General features: G+C 40.9%; 1 protein-coding gene across 12 annotated transcripts; it reads right to left on the minus strand.

Moving 5' to 3' along the window:
- Nucleotides 1-350: 350 nt before the first annotated feature.
- Nucleotides 351-21,003, minus strand: zmynd8 (zinc finger, MYND-type containing 8). 12 transcript variants are annotated; one of them, XM_084348299.1, is made up of 22 exons: nt 20,912-20,991; nt 17,590-17,722; nt 11,718-11,785; nt 10,644-10,789; nt 8,049-8,270; nt 7,753-7,866; nt 7,253-7,318; nt 6,963-7,055; nt 6,779-6,866; nt 6,445-6,500; nt 6,243-6,320; nt 6,007-6,122; nt 5,381-5,880; nt 5,156-5,290; nt 4,852-5,007; nt 3,729-4,262; nt 3,059-3,397; nt 2,754-2,950; nt 1,782-1,862; nt 1,606-1,684; nt 1,272-1,511; nt 351-1,065 (listed from the first exon to the last, which is right to left on the minus strand). In XM_084348299.1, exons 2-22 carry the CDS (start codon nt 17,670-17,672, stop codon nt 893-895), a joined length of 3,564 nt encoding a protein of 1,187 aa, XP_084204425.1. In that variant the 5' UTR covers nt 17,673-17,722; nt 20,912-20,991; the 3' UTR covers nt 351-892. The 12 variants fall into 12 exon arrangements, with proteins under 12 accessions (XP_084204425.1, XP_084204420.1, XP_084204415.1 ...); XM_084348294.1 differs by having other exon boundaries at nt 3,071-3,592; XM_084348289.1 differs by having other exon boundaries at nt 3,059-3,592.
- Nucleotides 21,004-21,897: the final 894 nt, after the last annotated feature.

A 21,897-nucleotide genomic window follows, 5' to 3' on the forward strand; every position in this document is an offset into this window, starting at 1 on the left:
TCTCATAACTCTGTATTAAATGCCCTAACAAACCTCTTATTCAGGACCTCTGATGTACGGAGTCCTGAAATATTAAAATGTGCTACACCTAAAGAATACAACATATAGTCTTATAGAATATACATGCACCAAAACCAATCCAACACATGTACAAGTTCCTCTCAAATAACTATGTGATACAATTTAAGACTGCACTGTTTGTGACCAACAATACTTCAATATTGTCTGAGCTTACGGTTCAGATATTAGTTTCTTTGTTTACATACCTACTCTACCCACAGTTGAAACTATGCCAGCTGATGGCAGAAGGCTTCATAACTTATTAGACCACGGTGTAACCATAGAAACAGCTTGTTTAAAACGTTTGTATTTGTTATTTTCTTTGCAGTATACAGCAGGCAACATTAGAATAACAAATAAATTAACATAGAATACAAAATAAGTAATTTACAGACATTTCTGTCAACAGTCCTCTAACCTAAAGCTGGGGCGGTCCATTAACATGAGTTACATTTTTCTTGCAGTCTTAAACTGTTTAACTGTTGTCCTTTACACTACGTGTGTGTTTTGTGACACTCAGGCATGCTCTTAAGATCTTTATACGACAGCTCTCTGCAGATTGCAAAGGAGTGCATGAATAGGCAGTATACATTTATTAAACTGCCCCCTCTAGTGGCTACTAACTATGCCAGTCTTGTTTCCACATTTTGAATGTTTCAAAGACCACAGTGCACCAGGGGGCAGGATGTCAGTCCTGACAGGCAAACAAAAATATATAACTAAATTTAGATTGCTCCCTTAACAGCTGCTCGAACAGAACACTTTACATATACATATCCTTGTAGTGAAAAAAACATCTATGCATTTACATTTTCAAGTATGATCAGCCTGGTTAGGACAAAGTGACAGCGACGTCAGTGCTCTTCTCCATGTCACAGTCTTTGTCTGATGGTGCAGAGACCGGCGTGTCTCTGAGAGAGTTGGGCCCACTGCTAGTCTGCCCTAAACCTTTATTTGGGAGGTCTGCTGTCGACTCAGCCTCAGGTTCTTGCTGCGGGGCTGTAGCTACAAATAGAACAAAATTGAAAAAATACATTACATCTATGAAAATGTTAGTAGTAATGCTACTGCTGGTGGTTATGCGGGCAAGCAAAGGACTGGAGACACCCAGACAGGGTTAATAGCTGCCATAAGAAAAAAAAAAGAAACAATAATAGTCCTTATTTTGTGAATTCCACCAACTGCATGCTGATGCTGGCTCATGCTGTTACCTGACTGGGTGCAGGACTTCATGTGTTCTGGCCAGTGGGCTTGCTGACAGGGGTAATCACAGTAGCTGGTGTTCCAACAGCAGTAGAAGATGGCCTCTTTCCTGCAGTTAGCACACCACTGTTTCTTCTTTGTCTCATCCACTGCCTGCTGCTTCTCTAGCTCCATCTGCTTCTTCACTTCAGACACCAACCTCTCTCTCTCTTGTTCCAGACTTTGCCTCATCTCTGCCATTGTAAGCTCTACATTGAAGTACACAAACATAATCAAACATAACAAACTTTTAACACAGTCAAAACTACAAGCACGGTATTTTCTGATTGATTACGTTCTCACCAAGATTGTGCTTCATTTCTGACAACTCTTGTTGATGCAGCCACTGTAATTTTTCTATTTCGATTCTCAGTCGTCTGATCTGAATTTGAAACCCATAGGCACGTTAGGGTAAGTAACGGTCACTGTAATGATCTGAATAGTATTCTGTGTTTAAAGAGCCAAAAGCAAACACTTACCTCTGCTATTGTATTCCCTGAAGTACTCTTCGAGAGGTCATTGTAGATTTCATTCATTGTACCTTTGATTGCATCCATTATCTGAAAAATAGTGAATAGGAATGCAGCCATTGTGAAATTCTGGCCAGATACAGATGTTTAAAATTACAATTTGGCCAATAGCTGATGCCGATATGGTTTTGTTGTTATTTTGTATTTGTTGTTATTTATTCCCCCTTTTGTGCCAGGGAAACCAATAAATCCTTATTATTAAAAAGTAACTAAACTATTTTAAAGTCATTCAGCCCTTCATTACAATATCTTTGAAAAAACACGAGATTTGTTCATACAAATTTAGGAAATGACCTTTAATATAACCGTCTTTCACATGAAAAATAACCTTTTTTGAAAAGTAACTACTTCAAAAATACCTACCTACGTAATGACAAAAAAAACTTCATTACTTAAATAGCCTTACAAACTCATGGCAGTGATCTGATGAGTGAATACCTCATGAATGTGCCATTGCCAAATTTATGTGACACAACAGATAAACACTCAGTGTATATCATCTTGAATGCTGATAGGTTGATATCAGTCAACAAGACAAATATCGTCTGATACCACTTAGATAAATTGGTGCATCCGTAGTGGACAATATTATTCTGATGTCTTCTTTAATAATAATATATTTTGTGACGGATCAGACTGAACTAACAATGTCAATTTGGTTCTTTGTTTTTTCATCTTCAAGTTATTTAGCAGTAAAAATGCATTTTGAAAGCTATCAAGAACTGATATCTTCTGTTTTTAGTAGAATAACAAATGTGAAAATGTGAGACCAGAAATTTGTACACTCCCAGAGAAATTAAACTAAATTGCTCCCACAGCTTGTTTCCATCTCGGTTGTTTGACCAGAGAATGATCAGTCAGTGCTAAGATCCAGTGGATTTGGCGCCATACAAAGTAAATGTTGCCAAAAATTATACTAACTTTATTTGTGTACTTGGCAATGTCTGCAGCCACATCCGCTGAGGCAGTGGGAATATACAGGTCTGTTTCCACTGGTGAAGATGTAGCAGCTGTGCCTAAACTTGATGCTGCCATCATGGCAACAGAAGCTGGACTACTGGATACCAGGGTGACAGCCGACGTGGATGTGCTGAGCGGTGTATCTTTTTGTTGAACAGCTAGGATTTAAAACAACAATAAGAAGAATATCTTTATAGACTAACTGATTTGTTGCTGTTGTGCATAAATTGTAATAGTTTAACTCATGAATTATGGAGAATATATACCATGTTTTCTACCTTTAACTGCCTGCCTGGTCTGATAGCGTGTGCTTTGTGAAGACTGCTGTGCTGAAGATGAGGATACTGCTGTTGAGCCGTTCCCAGCGGCCTGTGTCTGGGTCGGCCCTTGAGTCTGGCCTTGTCTGGAAGATGACGATGCCGGTATCTGCGTGGTTGCAGCAGGTTGCTGGTTCTGTTGCTGCCGCTGCACCTTCTGCATGTGCCACTTCTGAGAGGAAGTCTGAAACTTGGCAGTGGGATTCCACACCACGGCTCTCTGCACCACTGGCACCGTCTCTCTGGGCAGCAGAGGCCGCTGTTTCTTCAACGCTGGTGTGGCAGAGGCTGAGGAGGAGGAGGAAGAAGGGGGTGTTGCAGTGGCACTGGACACGGTTGTAAGGCTTATGGTTGCAGGAGAGGGAGCAGTGAAGGAGACCATGGTGACAGGAATGGCCATAGGGGACTGCGTGGAAACACTGGAAGGTGTAGAAGGAGCTGTACTGTTTTGAGACGGGAGTGTCGATGGGGTTAGGGCTTTACCTACAAGGGACAGTACGTATGTCATTAAGCAACTCAAAAATGGCTGATGTTTCCAGATGTTAGAAATGCTAAAATGGGCATTACATTTGGTGTGTGTTTGATTACTCCCTCAGCCAAGAAAAGAAAGAACTCTCACCTTCAGGTTTACCAGCAGATGAGTCTTTACCAGTGGCGTTGTCTTTCCTGCTCCTTTTTCTGTCCTTTCCTCCCTGTTCCTCTCCGAGGTCAATAACCAGCTCTCTCTCTGAGTCAGAGTCCTCCACTGGCACAGACTTCTTTGCATCTTCTTTCACCTGAGCCTTTTCTCTAGGACTAGGTGATGCTGGGGGTGCTTTTGTCTTGTCCGGGCTCTCTTTTTCAGCATCTTTGCTTATTTTCTCTTTTGTTGGAGCATCTGATGCTGTTGGAGTGGTGTCGCCTGCTGCAGACTCAGATGTCACAAGTGTATCAGCTTTACTCTCCTTATCCTGGCTCAAGGAAGGTTGGTCTTTGACTTTACTTTTACTAGGCTCCTTCTGGGCTTCATCGCTGGGTGCTGCATCCGGACCGTCCTTGGTCTTTTGCTCCTCATCACTGGCATATTCACTGTCACTGGAGTCAGATTTATCAGAGTCCTCTGAGTCACTGTGTTCCACACCTTTATACACATCAACAGATATCTCATCTATACCTGCAAAACAAAGGAATAGGGGGTTCATCACACCAAGGTGCGGAAGTTACAGGGTTTAGCTACAGAGGAGCAAGCACAAGTTAGCAAGTAACTGGACCAGAATTATTCAAAACTAGGGATACACCAATATGTTTTATCAGGGCCAATACCAATACTGGTTATGGGAAAGAAAAAAACTGATAACCAGTATACATATGCTGTAAAAATTATATTCTTTTTCTCAAATTTTAAAATAACCAGTGATGGAATGTAAAAATGTACTCAAGTATTGTACTTAAGTACAGTTTTGATGTACATCATTTGCATTTTCTGCTAATTTTGGCTGCATCAGAGCCCAAGTAGCGCATTTTTAAACATAAAAATATATTAAATCAGCAATAGGACAAAAAAAGAGCAATTTCCAATAATTGGAAATATATGAAATATTGGATCCGATAATAAGCCAGGTAAATGTTTAGTCTATCCCTACTCGTTACCACACCACAACACAACATTATATTCAATGTCACATCCCCAAAATACGTTTGGGCAAAAAAGTCAACAACAGATATACTTCAGAATTTTGTTTTTCCATGAGAAATCTACTGACCCAGCTGTGCCTTGCAACTCTCGATGGTTTTGTCCAAGTTTAGCTGGAAACGGCTTTTGATCTGTCTCTTCGGAGATGTGAGGACTGGTGTGGCTCCTTGTTTCTGCTGAACCGTTTCACTAAGTTCCTTTAGGTCCATTTCTGCTTTACTACGATCTGGAAGAATACATCATAAAAAAAATTACAAACAGCAATATCTGCACAAGAGAAGGACTGTGTTTCTTACAGAATCATGTCCAATCACACAGAATGAACATTATTTAACACTTTGATGCATTTTGCGTTATTGACATTAAAGATTCACCTAGATTGAGGTTCAGAATGCTTCCAGTTGGTGGTGTCTTCTCCTGCTTGTTGATGCCAGGAGCTTGAGAGTGGAATGGTTTAGGGCTGTCCAAGGAACTGCCTGCAGGACCAGGTCGAGGATGAGCAGGTGATGCTGTTTAGAGAAATTAAACCATTAAACAAAGTCTCTTCCCTTAGGACACACCATACATGTTGGTACATCAAAAAGCGCCTGGTGAAATACCTGTACAGTCCATGGACTCTTCGCCCGTACTATACTGATTGTTTGGAGCTTTTGTCTGGGACTTGTCCGCTGTTTCCTGTTCCCCATCTGAACCGGTATGGGCAGAGGAGTTGGTGCTCATGGGGGAGCGAGGCATGTCACTGAGAGGGAGCCGCCGGCCTGCTGTGCTCCCTCCCACTCCAGCCCCAGATAACATGGTCCTGGCCAAAGAGATCTTGGGTGATGCCGTCATATCAAAGCTCAGCTTGATCTTCTCCTGTTTCTCAGGTTTGATCGGGGTGGATGAGGGGTTCGAGGGATCCAGCAGCATCTGGAAGTTGTTGTCAGGAGTGTAGGGTGTCCTGAAGGGGGCATAATTAAATACTCCAAACTTCTTCCTCATGTTCTCCACGTAGACCTCCATCTCTTGCATGGCACTGTTGAAGATGCTTTTGGTCTTCTTCACAGAGAATGGAATCTCTTTGGACATGAGGTAGCAATTGTTTAAAGGAACCCAAGCCCTAAGGGATAAAGATTCACATCATAAGCAACCCCTGAAATGTGCCTCATAGTCCAAGTAAGTGAAGCACAAAGGGCTGATACCTTTGGACAAAAGCATCTGCTAAATGCCCTAAATGTAAATGTACCTGTCATGCTGGCCAAAAAAGCGAGCATCCACCTGTCCATCTTTGTCCCGCAGAGCTTTAGCAGGCCAGAATGGAAATCCTTTCAGTTTGGCCCACACCAGAGGGTGCGGGTTACTCTGCAGACATACAGTAAAACACTGGAACTAAGTGGTGGTATTCCAGTGATCTATGGTTGAATGAGTAAACAATCTGGTGGAATCATCAACAGAAACTTCCAAGTTACTCAGCTAGCTTACACAAGGCTCACAGAACCAGTTGTCTCTCTTTTGGCAAGCAGACAGATAACACTCAGGACAAACTTCAATCTCGTTCATCTGCAATTAAAGAATGAAAGACATTAAATTAAGTTTCAACTGTCCTGTCTTGTGTTTAAATCAATCAACAAATCAAAACTCAGCTCGAATATAAAACATTTTCTGACCCAAACCACATACCCACCTCATGCTCACAGATTTTTACTATCACTTTCGCAGTAGCTGTAAGTTTGTGATTGCCTGAAAGAAAAACATTTATGTTAATTTAAATACACACTAGACAGACTGATTCAATAAGGTTAATGGACCTTCATTGAAATCGTATTTTAGTGATAGCATGTTATTGTTACACAAGCATATTTTATGCAATTAAAATGATCAAAATAAGTTACCAACATCTGACAGTCAGCAGTGGAACTCTAAACTAAACTATTTCATGACATAGAATTTATGTATTGTAATTAATGGCATGATAATGATTTAATCAATGTTACCCAGCCTTACTTAACGAAACATACCTCCGTTGTATATAATACAGTTGTGCAAAATCCATTTTGCATCAGCCAAGAAGGCCTCTGTGCAGCCATACATTTTCTTTTTAATATTCTGTGATGCAAGAAGAAAAGAATTTGTAAGACTGACAAACATTTCTACATATACAGTATACTATCAAAGACAAATATGTGACAGCTTGTGGTTTACCTTTTCAAGTGTGCAAAGATCCATAGGGTGAAAAATGTACTCTGCATAATCTGGATGCTGTTCAAGAGAGACAGGTTTCTGGAAGGGTTCGGTCTATAAAATTCAGAAGACAGAAAAGAAAGTGAAGGTAGACAAACTCTCAGGCTGAGCTTACTGCACACCATTCCCCTCTAGCACACAAGAACATGCTACCACCATGCTACTACTACTCTAAAAGCCGCTTCAAACAAAAGGAGAACCAGTGGAGGAAGAAATCATGACGGGGTCTTGTTAGTGGTGTAATTGATTACCCAATTAAAAGTCTTTCTCTGCGTGGAAGCTGCATGGGGGGGGCGAGATGACAAGCGGGGATGATCCTGAAAGAGAGCGAGAGGGGCAGCTGTATCCTCACCACCAGCTAGCATGTTTACCTTCATGGTTTCCAGCCATGACAGGCCCATTATAGTACAAGACTATGATTGTTAGTTCTGTTATTAGAAATCATTTGCACATGCAAATCAATAGTATATCATGCTGGACTGATATATGGACAGGCAGCAGTTCAGGGTACAGATCTTAACATCTGGCAGGACTGTTGGGAATATGATGACCAGAAAAAGCGTGTATTTTGGTTGCATAAGCAATATAAAAATTAAGACTAGCCAGAAAAGAATACATGCCAATATCCAAGTGAAAATAAAATGAGAATAAAAAGAGTACCCCATCAGTAATTAAACTGTCTGCCTCAATAGAATGTAATCAGTTTAGTAGCATAACATCACTAGAAAGACAGAGGGACCAGAATACTTACACCTGGCTGTTTCATCTTCTGAAGGGCAAACTTTAGTAGGTAAGACAGCTGGTCTAATGTTAGCATCATCATGGCTTTGCTCTGAGTCTCTATACACTCAGCAACTGTTATTTTCTGGAAGACATCAAGGGGAAAATAGTTTTGTTATCATATTATTGCACAGAATGTTTTTATCACTTCGTCAAAACTTACTGAGACGCCATCGTAACTATAAAAATATTCGTATAGGTTCTGACTATAGGCTCTGGGATGTCGCTTACAACACACATACACTCTACACATTCCTGGGTGAGTACCTCACACTCCGGACAGAACCAGTCGCCCTCGGGCTCGGCTGGTAGTTTGAGGCACTTGGCGTGGTACACCCTTGGGCAGAGCTCACAGCAGAGCACCTGGCCCTCGCGGTGGCACAACCAGCAGTAGAAGTCATTCCTGCCGTCCTGCGGTACAACATCAACAGGGTCTGTGGTGAGTGCTGGCTGCTTCACATAGTAAAAGGGACCATGTCTTAGTTCTGACTGGAATGCAGGCAAAAGAAACACAAAGTTGGGGAAGGTCAAAATCAGGCCAGAGATTAGAGAAGCCAAGCAGACATGCAAAGCATCAACAAAAGACACCCACAAGTCCTAAACACAGACTGCAGTGAGTCATGGTAAGAACAAGTGTTACATACTAACTGCTGGTTGATGAGATGAGAGAATGACAAGTCAAAATCACATATTTTGCTGGAAATGACCTGAAAATAGGATAAAGTCATGTGACTGATTTCTCTGACTTAAGTCTGTAGTTTGGTACACAAATGTCACCATTTTGCTCAAAAGTAAACATGGCGTACAGCCTTGATTAAACCAGCAAAAGCTAGAGTTGATAGATACAAATCATTTACAAAGGTCAACCTAGTCTGATTCACAGGAAGTAGGCTATTGATATTTGTTTGCCTCGCCGAATATTTCAGTCAGCATTCTCCTCCCCTTCTACTATCTGCATGTTAACGTTCAAAGTCCCTGTCACTACATGAAACAACAGCAACAGCTTGCTAACGCCCTACATGCTGAAAATGGCAAGTTTTGGTGAGATATGGATCGTGAAATGACACAGGCCTGCTTGGCTGTTTTGCAGGGATTAAGCCATTTTTCTGCGTCAACACTATTTGGTAGGGGCACCCTCGCTGCATCCTGGGTTTAGCGCCACCCAGGTCAACTGTGATTGGTTTTAAAGAAATACAAACAAACTAGAGCGATTTCCCCCAGTACCACAATGACAATGGTTTAGCCAGACCTTTCTCCAGATGACACAGAGCTAAAACGAAGTGTGGAGATAGGTCCGGCTATGTGTGCCAGGCACAAGATACGAGCAGTCATTTACCCACTGTGTATTTGTGAACTGCTTTAAGCACAAAGGCAGCAAAGCATGTAAATAACAAAAGTTAACTAATACTTTTTAAGATTTGGGAGAATATTACTCAAACAGTTGCAACTAAAAGATTTTGTTAAAATTGGAGGTGAACAGATAGCATCATCAGAAGATAATATTGGAGCAGATGTATATCATGGGCCAATGCTAAGGGAAGATCTGAACACTTCTAAAAATTGCTGTCATCAGTAGTTTCAAATGACATTGAACAGTTATGTTATGTGTGTTTATTTATATGGGAGACAACCCTAAACATAAAACTGTAAAACACAGTGGCAAAATATGCTACTATAGTGCATGATATACTGAAATACTAGAACTAACTAGAACTTACAGAAGTAGACTAGAGGTGGAAACCACAGGGTAACTCATATATATCATATGAGTTATATTGTTATACTTTCAAAATATTTGGCCCCTGATGAAATGGATAACAGATAGCTGGCATAGCTATCTGTCATAGCTAGAGTTTCAGTTATATAAAAACATGTGCCATTATTCAAATGTCAATATTACAAAAGTCTTCAGTATCAAACAGAGAACAGGTCAGAGCTTAAACGGCTGTGCTGCTAAAGCCAGCTAAGCAGTACTGAATGGCAAAATGGGCCCATTTGAGCATAACATAATCTGCATATACAGCATCTCTCGCTCTTTTTTTTTAACATTTAATTAATGAATCGGGCTAAAGAAGTCCAAAATAAAGAACATCCACATCTTTTCCAACAGACCTGCTATGTGGCCAACAGTTCAGATTGTGGTTATACTGGGCAGCTTCCAGATGTGGAAGCTTGTGTCATCAAAATTATCTGTCTGTATAGATCAGTGCCCCTAATTTACTGAATTTGAGGGGCTGACCAAAAAAAAGAAAACTAGCAGCAGATCATGCTTATGTCCTTCAAATTAAGTAAAAATAGGGAGTGAAAAATGCAGATATACATTTGTGTTGTTGATGCTTTGTGATTTCTACCAATTTGTAATCTTGAAAATTAATCTCACAACAAAAATATCCAGGAGAGCTGAAAACAAAATATGATGTCTATTTGGTGCAATATTCATCTGGGGTTAAACTAACCCATGATTAGTAACAGAAACCATAACTATTTCATAGTAATTCATGTGAATTCAGTTGTAATCATTGGAAATAACATTAGAGTCCTCACCATGTTTTAACTAACAATATACAACAAATATTTCATTTGAATTTTTACATTTTGTAAGTAACATGTTTGAGGGTGGCAGCAGATGTCTCATTTGCAGATATCTCCAGAACTACCCACATTGCTATATACGACTGTGGGTAGGCTGACAAATATGTTTGAAGTGATTTGGGTGAACTGATTTATATAAACTATACATTTTATTATCATATTAAATCTTGACCTCTCGATGATTAAAAAATCCTCAGAAGCTGTTGTGACAATCAATCAATCAGTTTGGGGGTGACAGCAAGTTTAAATCTTGTTTTAGGTAATAGTTACCTGGTCTTTGCTGCTGCCAAGAGCACCTGGTTTCTTCTTCTTTTTCGTCGGGCAGGGCGAGGTTTCAGCAGACGAGTGACCATTAGATGAGTGAGAGGGACTCGGCATCTTTCGTTTTTGGGTCGTCCGCTCTGTTGACCCCGTGTCTGGTATTGCAGACAAAGGTCAAAAAGGTCAAAGATTACACAAACCAGGAGGGGCACACTGATGGCTTACTTAGAGCAGGACAACCACAGTTATCCTGCACTCACACAGCCAGTTTCCAGTAAACATGATGAGATACATATACAGTATATATCTAATATATGATATAAAACAAAACCACTTCACACTTTACCACCTTAAAGGATAACTACCGTTTTTTACAACCTGGACCTTTTTTCTAGCAAAAGATATGGTCATTTACTCACCCAGATAACTTTGGTGTCATTTGGCGTCGTTCGGACGAAATTAGATCCAGTGTAGCGCCGATATATCCATATAATGCGAGTAACGGGGCATCGACACACAGCGTCTATATAACACATTATCTGCCACGAAACTAGTTCATTTCACCAATATTTTTTTACGATATGCTAGTGCTATTAGCCTCTGAGTCCGGGCTCGTCTATTGTCAACATCCGGGGTCTGTAGGTTGATCTACTACCTCTGACCTGGAAGATGTCGTCTCTGAGCTGCGCGCGCACCCGCGACAGCCCAGCTTGTTTACCTGTAGCTGCTACTGCTAGTTTGACCCCGGATGTTGATAACGGACGAGCCCGGACTCAGAGGGGAATAGCGCTAGCATATCGTAACAAAATATTAGTGAAATGAACTAGTTTCGTGGCAGATAATGCGTTATAGAGGCTGTGTGTCGCTGCCCCGTTACTCGCATTATATGGATATATCGGCGCTACACTGGATCTAATTTCGTCCGAACGACGCCAAATGACACCAAAGTTATCTGGGTGAGTAAATTACCATATCTTTTGCTAGAAAAAAGGTCCAGGTTGTAAAAAACGGTAGTTATCCTTTAATACAGAAAAGAAGCTCTGCCGTCCTATGTAAAAACAACCTTGTATAGTATGTTCCTACCTTTGGAACGTGTTGAGATCTCCATTCCTTCTGCTGTAATCTCAGTTTTTCCCTCCTCCTCTGGCACACTGATGTAGGAAAGAGCATTGTCAAAGGTTTGCCAGTCAAACTTACATACCAGCTGAAGATCTGTCTTATCCATAAAGTGAACATAAATTTATATTATTTGAGTTCCTCAGAGCAACAAGTTCTTTGGAGGTACATTATAGTTGGGGCATCCTTGTGGCCAAGAGGTTTAAGATGTAGGCCCCCCATTTCCTGCTAGCTCTCTACTACACTCTATCCTTTAAAAGCAGATTTCCCACCCACAAAAAAAGATGTACACTATGGTGTTTGGAGAACATTATGTCCTTAGGGCATGAGGCAGCATCATAGCTCTAGTTAACTGAAAGACGCTGGGATTTCATCAATATTTTTTATTTGAAAGTCATAAGTGGAGTCAAATCTGACGTTGAATCTGAGCATCTTATATCATCAAACAAAGCACAGACTGGTTCAGAAGCAAAGTATCAACATAATCCAAACCACTCTGCTTATGACTCTCAGATCAAATATTCAGTGCTGAGACTGTAATACATTTCTGCAGAAGTTTATCTAACACCAGTCTCACCTACTGCTCAATACACTCTCCTCATCCGACTGAAATGGGGTTATTCTAGATAAGAAAGGTCAGTGTTTCCTCTCTCTTGACGCTAACATAATTGTCGGTACATTTCAGTGGGCTCAGTTAGGAAAGAAGCATCATAAATTGCTACATTTTAACTGTTTTTTCAACAACAACTCATCAAGATATTCTATTTGTCTGGGAGGTAAAATCCTGAAATATGACAAGTAAATTCTGATTCTAACACCACAATGTGCAGTTGACCATAACATGTTTTCCACTCTACTAAAGTTATGTGACTTCTGATTATTACAAAATAAACAAATGTAGGACTATACTGCATGACTTTTAAAGGATCACTGGAAAGAGTCTGCAAAATACCTAATGACAGACATGGAGTATTGTCTATGATACAGGTACTGTTTAGACTTTTTAACAAAAATAAACTGTGACTGCTGACTGAAAATAAAATGATAATATAGTAATTATACACTGCTTAAAAAAATGAAGGGAACACTTCATCGTCACAGTATAACACCATGTCAGTTAAACTTCAAGGTTATCAATCTGTCCATTTAGGAAGCACAAGTAAATCATTTCACCTGCTTTGGTGCAAATAAAAGTGACAACAGCAGCAATGGAGAGGCAAAAGCAAGATAACCCCAAAAAGGGAATGGTTTTGCATGTGTTGGCCACAGACAATTGCTCTCTCCTTATCCTTCCTGACTGATTCTTCTCTAGTTTGTGTTAGGCTAGTGTCCTTGTCACTGGTAGCATGAGGCAGTACCTGCAGCCCAATCAGGTTGCACAGGTAGTTCAGCTCCTCCAGGATGGCAAATCTATACGTGCGGTCACAAGAAGGTTTGCTGTGTCTCCCAGCACAGTCTCAAGAGCACAGAGGAGATACCAGGAGACCGGCTGTTACACGAGGAGAGCTGGACAGGGCCGTAGAAGGGCATCAACCCAGCAGTAGGACTGGTATCTACTCCTTTGTGCAAGGGGGAACCAGGAGGAGCACTGGCAGATCCCTACAAAATGACTTCCAGGTTACTGGTGTGCATGTTTCTGACCAAACTGTCAGAAACAGACTCCATGAGGGTGGCATGAGGGCCCAACATCCTGTAGTGGGACCTGTGCTCATAGCCCAGCACCCTGCAGCTTGATTGGCATTCACATTCGCCCATTCTATTCACAGATGAGAGCAGGTTCACACTGAGCACATGTGACAGGTGTGAAAGAGTCTGGAGACGCCATGGTGAACGTTATGCTGCCTGTGACATCATCCAGCATGACCAGTTTGGCGGTGGGTCAGTGATGGTATGGGTAGGAATATCCATAGAGGGTCGCACAGACCTCCATGTCCTAGCCAACGATACCCTGACTGCTGTTAAGTACTGTACTGGGATGAAATCCTCAGAGCAATTGTCAGACCTTACATTGGTGCAGTGGGCCCTGGGTTCCTCCTAGTGCAGGACACCAGGGCCTCATGTGGCCAGAGTGTATGTAATTCATGCAAGTTAGATCACCCTGTGAGGTAAATTTTAGTGTGATTTTGAATTTAGCCCTCAATGGGTTGACAATGTACACCAGTAAAGATTTTCAACTTGAATTCATTCAAGATCTGATGTGTATTACTCAAGCAATACATCAACAGGTTAAAGAAGCTCCAAGGTAGAATCCGACCATAGCTTGGTGACTCAAAAATATCTTAAACTCAGTTAAGTCTAAAGTTTACCAATACTTGGCAAAGGCAGCTGCGTGAAGCCATTCTCAAACTACAGTGGTAATCAGTAGAGCGCATACCTCCACCAAGGCCCAACAGTTCCATTTAATTCAATCAAGCGTAATCCAATATCAAACTCGACAGCCCTGTGTCACTCTAAATTTTAAACCACCCATAACTGTTGAACTACAATTTAAGCTCACAAGACAGCCAAACACAAGGAAACAAAACAATGCAGATGGAATCATGATATCCACTGTGTTGTGGATGAATAATAGATTTTTATTAGGATCCCCATCACATAATAAACTAAATACTACTACTAAATACGGCTGTTTTTTTTCATCAAGATTAATGCATTTCTCCCTGAGAAAACAAAAATTCCCCAAAACTATCTATCGCGCAAATCTTAAAAAATGTGGGGGGAAAAAAAATCTTTATTCGCCTCTTTATCCGGTTCCGCACCAAAAGCTAATGGGGTCTATTCCGAGAACCAGCCTCCATCCAAGTTTTTTGGGAATCGGTTCAGTAGTTTTGTGTAATCCTGCAGACAAACCAACCAACAAACAAACAAACAAATGGATAGGAACAAAACCCTCTTGGCAGAGGTAATTATGAATAGCAAGCACCTTTTTCAACTGACCACGGGTCTGTAAATAGTAGATGTGAAAACACAGAACAGTAGAATGTGCAATGTCTGACCCTTCTGACATCCAACAAGTGAAAAGCAGGTAAATAGACTTGCCTGCTGTTTTAACACAACCACAGAAAAGATCAAGTGACCTGATAACAGACAGCATATCGTTATGGATTACATAATCACATCCCCAGTTCAGTTGAGAAACATTTCCTTGAAATGCAAGTGACAATTTGCTGTGAAGCACCTTCTATTTAAAATGTGCCCAACAGGTTTTTCTCAGTATCGGTCTAACATGATTCACCTTGGTTTGCAGGTGCCCTGTTGTCGATCCTGTTATTGTTGCCATTTTCTCTGACGCAGATGCATCGGCCTCACTGTTCAGATGGCTTCAGTTTTGCCAATATTTATTTCACTTGCTCCTCAGGAAAGCACCATTTGAATGTTTTGGGTTAAAAAAATAGACAGGCATTCACTGAAAACAAAAATACTGCTTCTATTTCAATAATATTTTTCACAATCTCTCCTCCTCATCCCTCACTAAAGAAAGATGAAATGACAGACTGAGACACAGCACAGCAGCAGAGACAGGAGTGCAGTGAAATGGCTTCACTGGCCTCCTCATCTAACCTGTCTGGACAGCCTCAGACAATCTACCCCAGCAACATCCTGTCCTGTCCTGTCCAGGGCAGGAAATACAGCAACAAAAGACAAAGACAAAGACATGGACAGGCACAAGGAGGAAATCAATGCTGCCCATCCTGACAAAAACATTTTGAAATCACACACCACAGATCACACGATACAGCCTATTGTAACCTCCTCATACAACCCCTTCCACACCCACCACAGCCATAACATCCATGCTTCAATGTAGGAAATCAACAGCATACCTTTCTCCTTTCTCACACACAGATTCTTCAGCCTATTCTTAAATCTTTTTCAATTATTGAGGGCGTTGGGGGATGAGGGAAAAAGATGGGTCCAGGTTTCCCAGAAGGCCTTCTCTCCCTGCTGCTCTCTCCTGCAATTGTCAATCTTTAACCTCGGCTGCAGGCTGCCGATTGGCTTGAGCACCACACGGAGGTGCCTGATTGGGCGCTCAGCTCGGTGTGCCACACAGGCTCTCTTCTCCCCGCTCTCCTCAGCCACAGTGCTGCAATGCAGAGAAGACTGCTCCTGCTAAAAAACCTCCTGAAAACCGAGTCCCTCACTGCCTTTAAAGCCCATTCAGACATACAACGGCAGTGTGCCTTTTATCAGACATGTAGATGCAGCTCTACAGGCTTGTCAGTGAGGGGATCAGATTCCCTCCCTCGCTGTGCTCTCAGCCACTGTATGTGTATGGCATCCATTTTGAACACACACACTCTCTCTCTCGCTCTCTCTCTCTCTCTCTGACCACTGTGCGCACCACACACACAGCTCTTACACACGGCACCAGTCAAATCTCCTGTAAAGGACCACATGCAGCTTATTATGTGCCCCAGCATGTTGATATGCAGCATGGGCCCAAATACTGGACACAAAGGCAGGACTGAAAATGTCACAGGCCTCTCAGACAGCATTGAAGGCACCACCCCCTCCCTCTCTCTCACATGGCTCTTCAGCACACTGTCTCATAATCAATATCTGCCTGGAGATTTGAGTGTGAGCAACAGCACAGTGAAAACACAACTGAGAGCAATGCTAGAATATTTTCCATCTTTCTGTGCAACATATTTCCAAATACAAGCATTTCATTTAATTCATTATTAGACTTCAAACCATAAACCCAACAATACACATAATTAAAACACACAGGTACATATGCAGTACAACACAACCATAAACAATCCTTTAAAAGAGGAACATATCCAGGCCAAAATGTCAAGGCCAACAACATCGTCTACACAGGTCTGAGAAGGTCAGCCGGTGAATATTTTAAAGACACACTCCAAACTAAACAGGCTGTGTGTGTCGGTGTAATGCAGATTTAAGTGTGCCCACACCAATCCTCACTCCATAGTGGAATGAAGGGATTAGACGAATTACCAAGCACCATTCACAAAACACTGAGGGGGGGATTTGCTGTTTCAGTCAATGCAGACTGAACCCTGGTCAAGCAACATTATGTGTGCCATTATATCCAGGACATACATGTAGTCCCCCATGTCACATTTGAATCAGAGATTTGTGGCATCATTCACTAACAATGATAAAACACATATCACATTCCACCTGGAATATATCTAATGTTCAAGAATAAAATAACAATATTAATAAACTGCCGTAAATAGATATAATTATTACCCAAATTTAACATTTATTAATGATGCATGCATTACAGAAAACTAACATCAATATATATAAACAGAATCCATTCTAACCTGGTCGACTTCAGACAGGTTTTCAACCCTCTCTGGATGAGATGAGGTTTCTATGCAGAGCCTTTTCAGAGGAAGTCCTTCCCTTCTCCTTTCCTTCTCCCTTACACACAAATACTCAGTGTGCTTGGAGCAGAGGGACAGAAAGGGGAAGCTCTCTAAAATGGCTGACACTCGGCAGCAGAGAACAACACTGGGAGGCAGTGCACACCATTAGGCTCAGGCAATTCCTCCAACCCTGTGATAAATAAGCTGCTACGGCATATTTAGTCCGTAGATAATTGGTTATTTTAGAGAACTGGTGAGCATCTTACAGGATTAGGCCTGTTAAAAGCAAGTTTATTATTCACCAAGTAAAAAAGGGAATAATGGTGAGGTGAACTGGGTTTTGGGTGATATGTAGAAAGATTAGGCAACTAGACAACTTACAGCCTGTTCTTCATTGCCATGTTAGTCTGGCAAACAATTAACAACCGTGCCCTGCTGCCTTATCCTCATGCCAGTTTGAGGCCTAAATTAAACTTGCTGTGCTGTCAGTTTACCATCTGTTAATTCCTCTGGGGACTCCCCTCTGCACTGCTCCCTGTCTCTTCCATCCTGCTGGATTCCTCACCAGGCCTGCCATCTTGACAGCGTAGGCCTGGGGCAGCCACAAAAACTCAATCCTCCTTTGATCTTGACAAAAGAAAGCAGGTTTTTCTCAGTCAGTATACTATGAATATACAATGACCTTACACTTGACCCATGACCCCCTACTGCATGTATCCAGAAAGCCACCCAGTTAGCAGAAGCAGCCTGTTGTACTGAACCATGCTATGCTCTTCCTCCAGGCTCCACTCCTATGCTGTGGGGTGACAAATACTCTTCCCCCTCCCCCAGTCTGTCAGGCAAACCTGTATTATTACTCAGGCATGGATCACACACAGTGGCTGGTGCCTTATCAACATAGTATACATGTGAAAGAATGAAAATAAGGCTTACCTCTGTGGATGCATGGCTAAAAACTCTGTGTGATATGTCAATGCTTATTAAAACATGGAGGACAGCCCTGTCAGCCCTCACCCTGCTCAGAGCATAGCCACGGCTCTCCAAGCTGTCCAACTCACTGCTCTGATAGAAGGCACACTGAGACTGGCCACGCATGCTAGCAAGATGTAAGGCAGCTGCTGATTGGCTAGAGCATTTCCTGGCTGCTGGTCTTTTGTTTAGCACAGGCAGGCTAAAACGCAGTACTCGGAGCAAGGGGAGCTAGGCCCAGATCAAACTAACCAGCCACTGCACACCTATCAGCTCAAAACAAGACCGCATACAGCTGCTGCTGTTTCATAAACCTGCTATAAAGACAGCCTTCGGTGTAGTTATGAGGGGTAGTCAGCAGATGTGCAAAGAGAGAACAGGCCTGTGGCTGTATTCTCAAGGAGGAATTTGTCCCACTAGTTCCCACCCTCTAGATAAACCAACCATCATGAGAAAGATTCACACTGCTATACAAACAAAGGAAACGTGTAAACAAGCACTACACAAAATGCACTCTGTTACTTTGACCTATAAAGGTTTAACAACAAGGTTAGAAATGCAGACTGAGTTACAGTCAGACGTGCTTTGCCTGAAAACATTTTTTCTGGCCTTTGAACTATCGTGATTTCATGATAACAATGTGGTTCCAGATTAGAAAATTATACTGTTGAACAAACGATGACGTTCAGTTTCAGTCTTTGTTTTTATTCTCCCACTGTGGAGCATCACTCAACAAGATTCATGTTGCGATGACCGTCACAGATATTTTGAATTCATTTTAATTTCATTCACTTTATCATAATGCTGTTTTTTACCTTCATCAAAAACTGCAGCGTCCCCTTTTTGGATATTGCACTTGGCCATATTGCAATTTCAATAATATTTTGATAAACTGTGCAGCCCTGTAAGAACAATTCTGCTGCATTTTTTTTTTGTATTTTAGGAGCTTCCTGTTTTCTCCATTTGCCTACTGTACATCTTGAGAGATGTGAGCTTAACGTTATTCAAATATGTTAGGGCAGCATTAAACTTTACATTTGAAAAGTAGTATCTCATAAATCGAGGAGGAAGTGTCACGTTTTGCCTAATCTAATTTTCATTTTCACTCCCACCTCTTTTCAACATTGGCCAGTGATGAAAAACCATGTCTCATTTTGACATGACTCATTTCGCTTACACTTTTCACAGTGTTATAAACCCTCATGACTTTAGTTTCATACTTTTGCACTTGTGCAATATGTGTGCAGCTTCCACAAACATACTGTAGAGACCAGAGGGCTGCAAGCATAGAGACAACTAGCAGGTAGGGACTAACTTTGTAATTAGAGCTGCAAAGGTGAATTGATTATTTGTCAACTATTAAATTCTTTGTGGACAGTTCCTGTCGTTGATATAATGTTTTAAGCATAAAAGTCAAAATGATCTGATTTCAGGTTCTTAAATGTGAATATTTTCTGGTTTCTTTACTCTTCTATGAGAGTAAACTGGGTATCATTGGGTTGTGGACAAAATAAGACATCTGAGGACATCATACTGGGCTTTGGGAAACACTGTTGGACATTTTTCACCATTTTCTGATATGTAATAGTCCAAACAACCAGTCGATTAATCGAGGAAACAACCGACAGATTAAACAACACTGAAAACAATCATTAGTTGCAGCCTTGTTTGTAATTTGTGCAATATCAAACGTAAATGATTATGACTTAATATAAACTTTGTGAAAACTAGCAACGCCAATTTAAACTAGAGTTGCTATTACCACATAGGTCATTGCTTCCCTGCAGGTGAAACATGTGGCCTATATGCTGGATGCTGGAATTCATTTTTTATTTCAGTTGGTTGTTGCTGGCGATAGTAATAATTGTGCTCTGCTTTTTATAATTTATAAGATTTGGCTGCTCATAAGCACCTGCCTGCAGTTTACTGTGGCCTCTCCTTCTACATGAAGACAGACAACAGCTGCCTCTTGTGGCAAATATCTGTAACAGCAAAGTGCACAGAAGAACCGCCAGATTCAGATCTGAATCTGAATTTTAATCATAACCATACATGCAAAAACAGTAATCCTATGATAGAATACTACCTGCTCTTAAGTTTGAGCCACTTAATCTTAAATTGATGAAACAAATTAATTTAGGAATGTGCCTTATGTAAGCACAATGTCAACAAGTTGTAATGTCTTAAACCCACTTTCCTTATTAAAAAACTCAAAATAGGGCCGAACAAATGACAAACTGTGAACTTTGGGTTCTTTGTGGACAGCTCCTGTCGTTGATCATCCAGCATTGCTTTAGGATTTCACTGCAGGGGTTTACCAAGGCCTCAGAAGTTATGGCGCTGACTTTTTTTTCTGCCTTTAGTGAAACATAACAGCTCAATACAAATGGTATTAAATAATAATGAAATAGCCCTGGAAAGAGTGATTGTGGGTTGTATCAACAAAGTTAGGATACCAAGTTTTAGCCCACAATGCCTAAATGTCAAATGATAAAAGTTAAGCTAGTTTTGTTTAGCTAGTCTCACTAAATTACATTGCTAGTTTAGTTGCAAGCAATTCATGTGTCGACATGGGACAAGATGGGCCTTAACTGGGAAGAAAATGTATTTTCCTACTTTAGAAGCTTTTTTCATTTTCATATTCTCACCAACTGACTTTAACATTTTCCTAATTAATGCGTAGTTAAAGTTAATTAGCTTAAGAATTAGCTTAAAAGTTAGCGAACTGATTAGACACACTCAACAGGGATAACTCGGCTACCGACGACGTGTAAAACACTTCCATACTAAAAAAAACAAACATTAATATTATTTTTATGTTATTAACTACATTTTATATTCTGTCACCTTTGTTTGTCCTTATGGTACCGTTTGGTCTCCAGACGGCAGACGACGAGCTTCAAAAGCGACCGACTGGTAAAGAGCCCTGTGGACCACAAGATGGCGCCCTAGCCAGACTTTCACTGCTCAGACCAGTCCTTGAACAGCCTTCAGGTCTTCAATGGGTTCAAGGCCTTGAATGTTACATATGTAAGTATAAGTGGTTTTAGACTTCGATCATCTGTTTCCTTTTCAGTGCAGATGCTCTAGAGACGTAAATATTCCTTGTCGCTTGCTGGCCTGTAGTTTGACTCAGTAATATCATTATTAATCTAAACTGCCAAAGAAAATGGATTGAACCATCAGAAAGTTGTGTCAAGCAAAATGTTTCTTTATCCACTACTTGAGACTTGTACTTTTTGTGATCAATCACCAGGGACCACTGAGACTTTGGTATAAGTAATCATTAGACACGGGCATCTAATCCCTAAAAGGAGAAAAAAAAGATTATCTTCATGTAGTCATTCAGGCATTTTAAAACAGAAATATAATTTTGTTTAATTTTCCACTTAAAAATGTAGTTTACATGCAATGGATCAGAAACTGATTGTCAATGAAAAGGGAAACATTGAAGAAAAAAAATAGGCCTATGGATTAGGCCTAAACCAGCAGTTGATAAGACAATGGTTTTGTTTTACTGAACTTTAAAGACAAAAATTAAACTCACAGTATCATGTAATATAGAATACACAATGTCCGTTGTTAAATATCTATTGTCTTTGCAAGTAAAGATGCTTCTTTTTGCTTTATTGCATCTGCATTAGCCTTGAGAATTTGGGGGATGGGAATGGGTTTGGAGCAAAGAAAGGCATGCTGTTGGCTGTTTGCAGGTAAACCAATCTGAATACATTAATGATTATGGGGCTATCTCCTGTCCTTTCAAACTGTTATCTCCTGTCCTTTCAGAGTAGAGAGGCTGTGTAGGGAGGGGGGATGGGATAAAGTGTCTCACA

The sequence above is a fragment of the Pagrus pagrus genome (assembly GCF_965226575.1).
Source record: "Pagrus pagrus genome assembly, chromosome: 3".
Lineage (NCBI taxonomy): Eukaryota > Metazoa > Chordata > Actinopteri > Spariformes > Sparidae > Pagrus > Pagrus pagrus.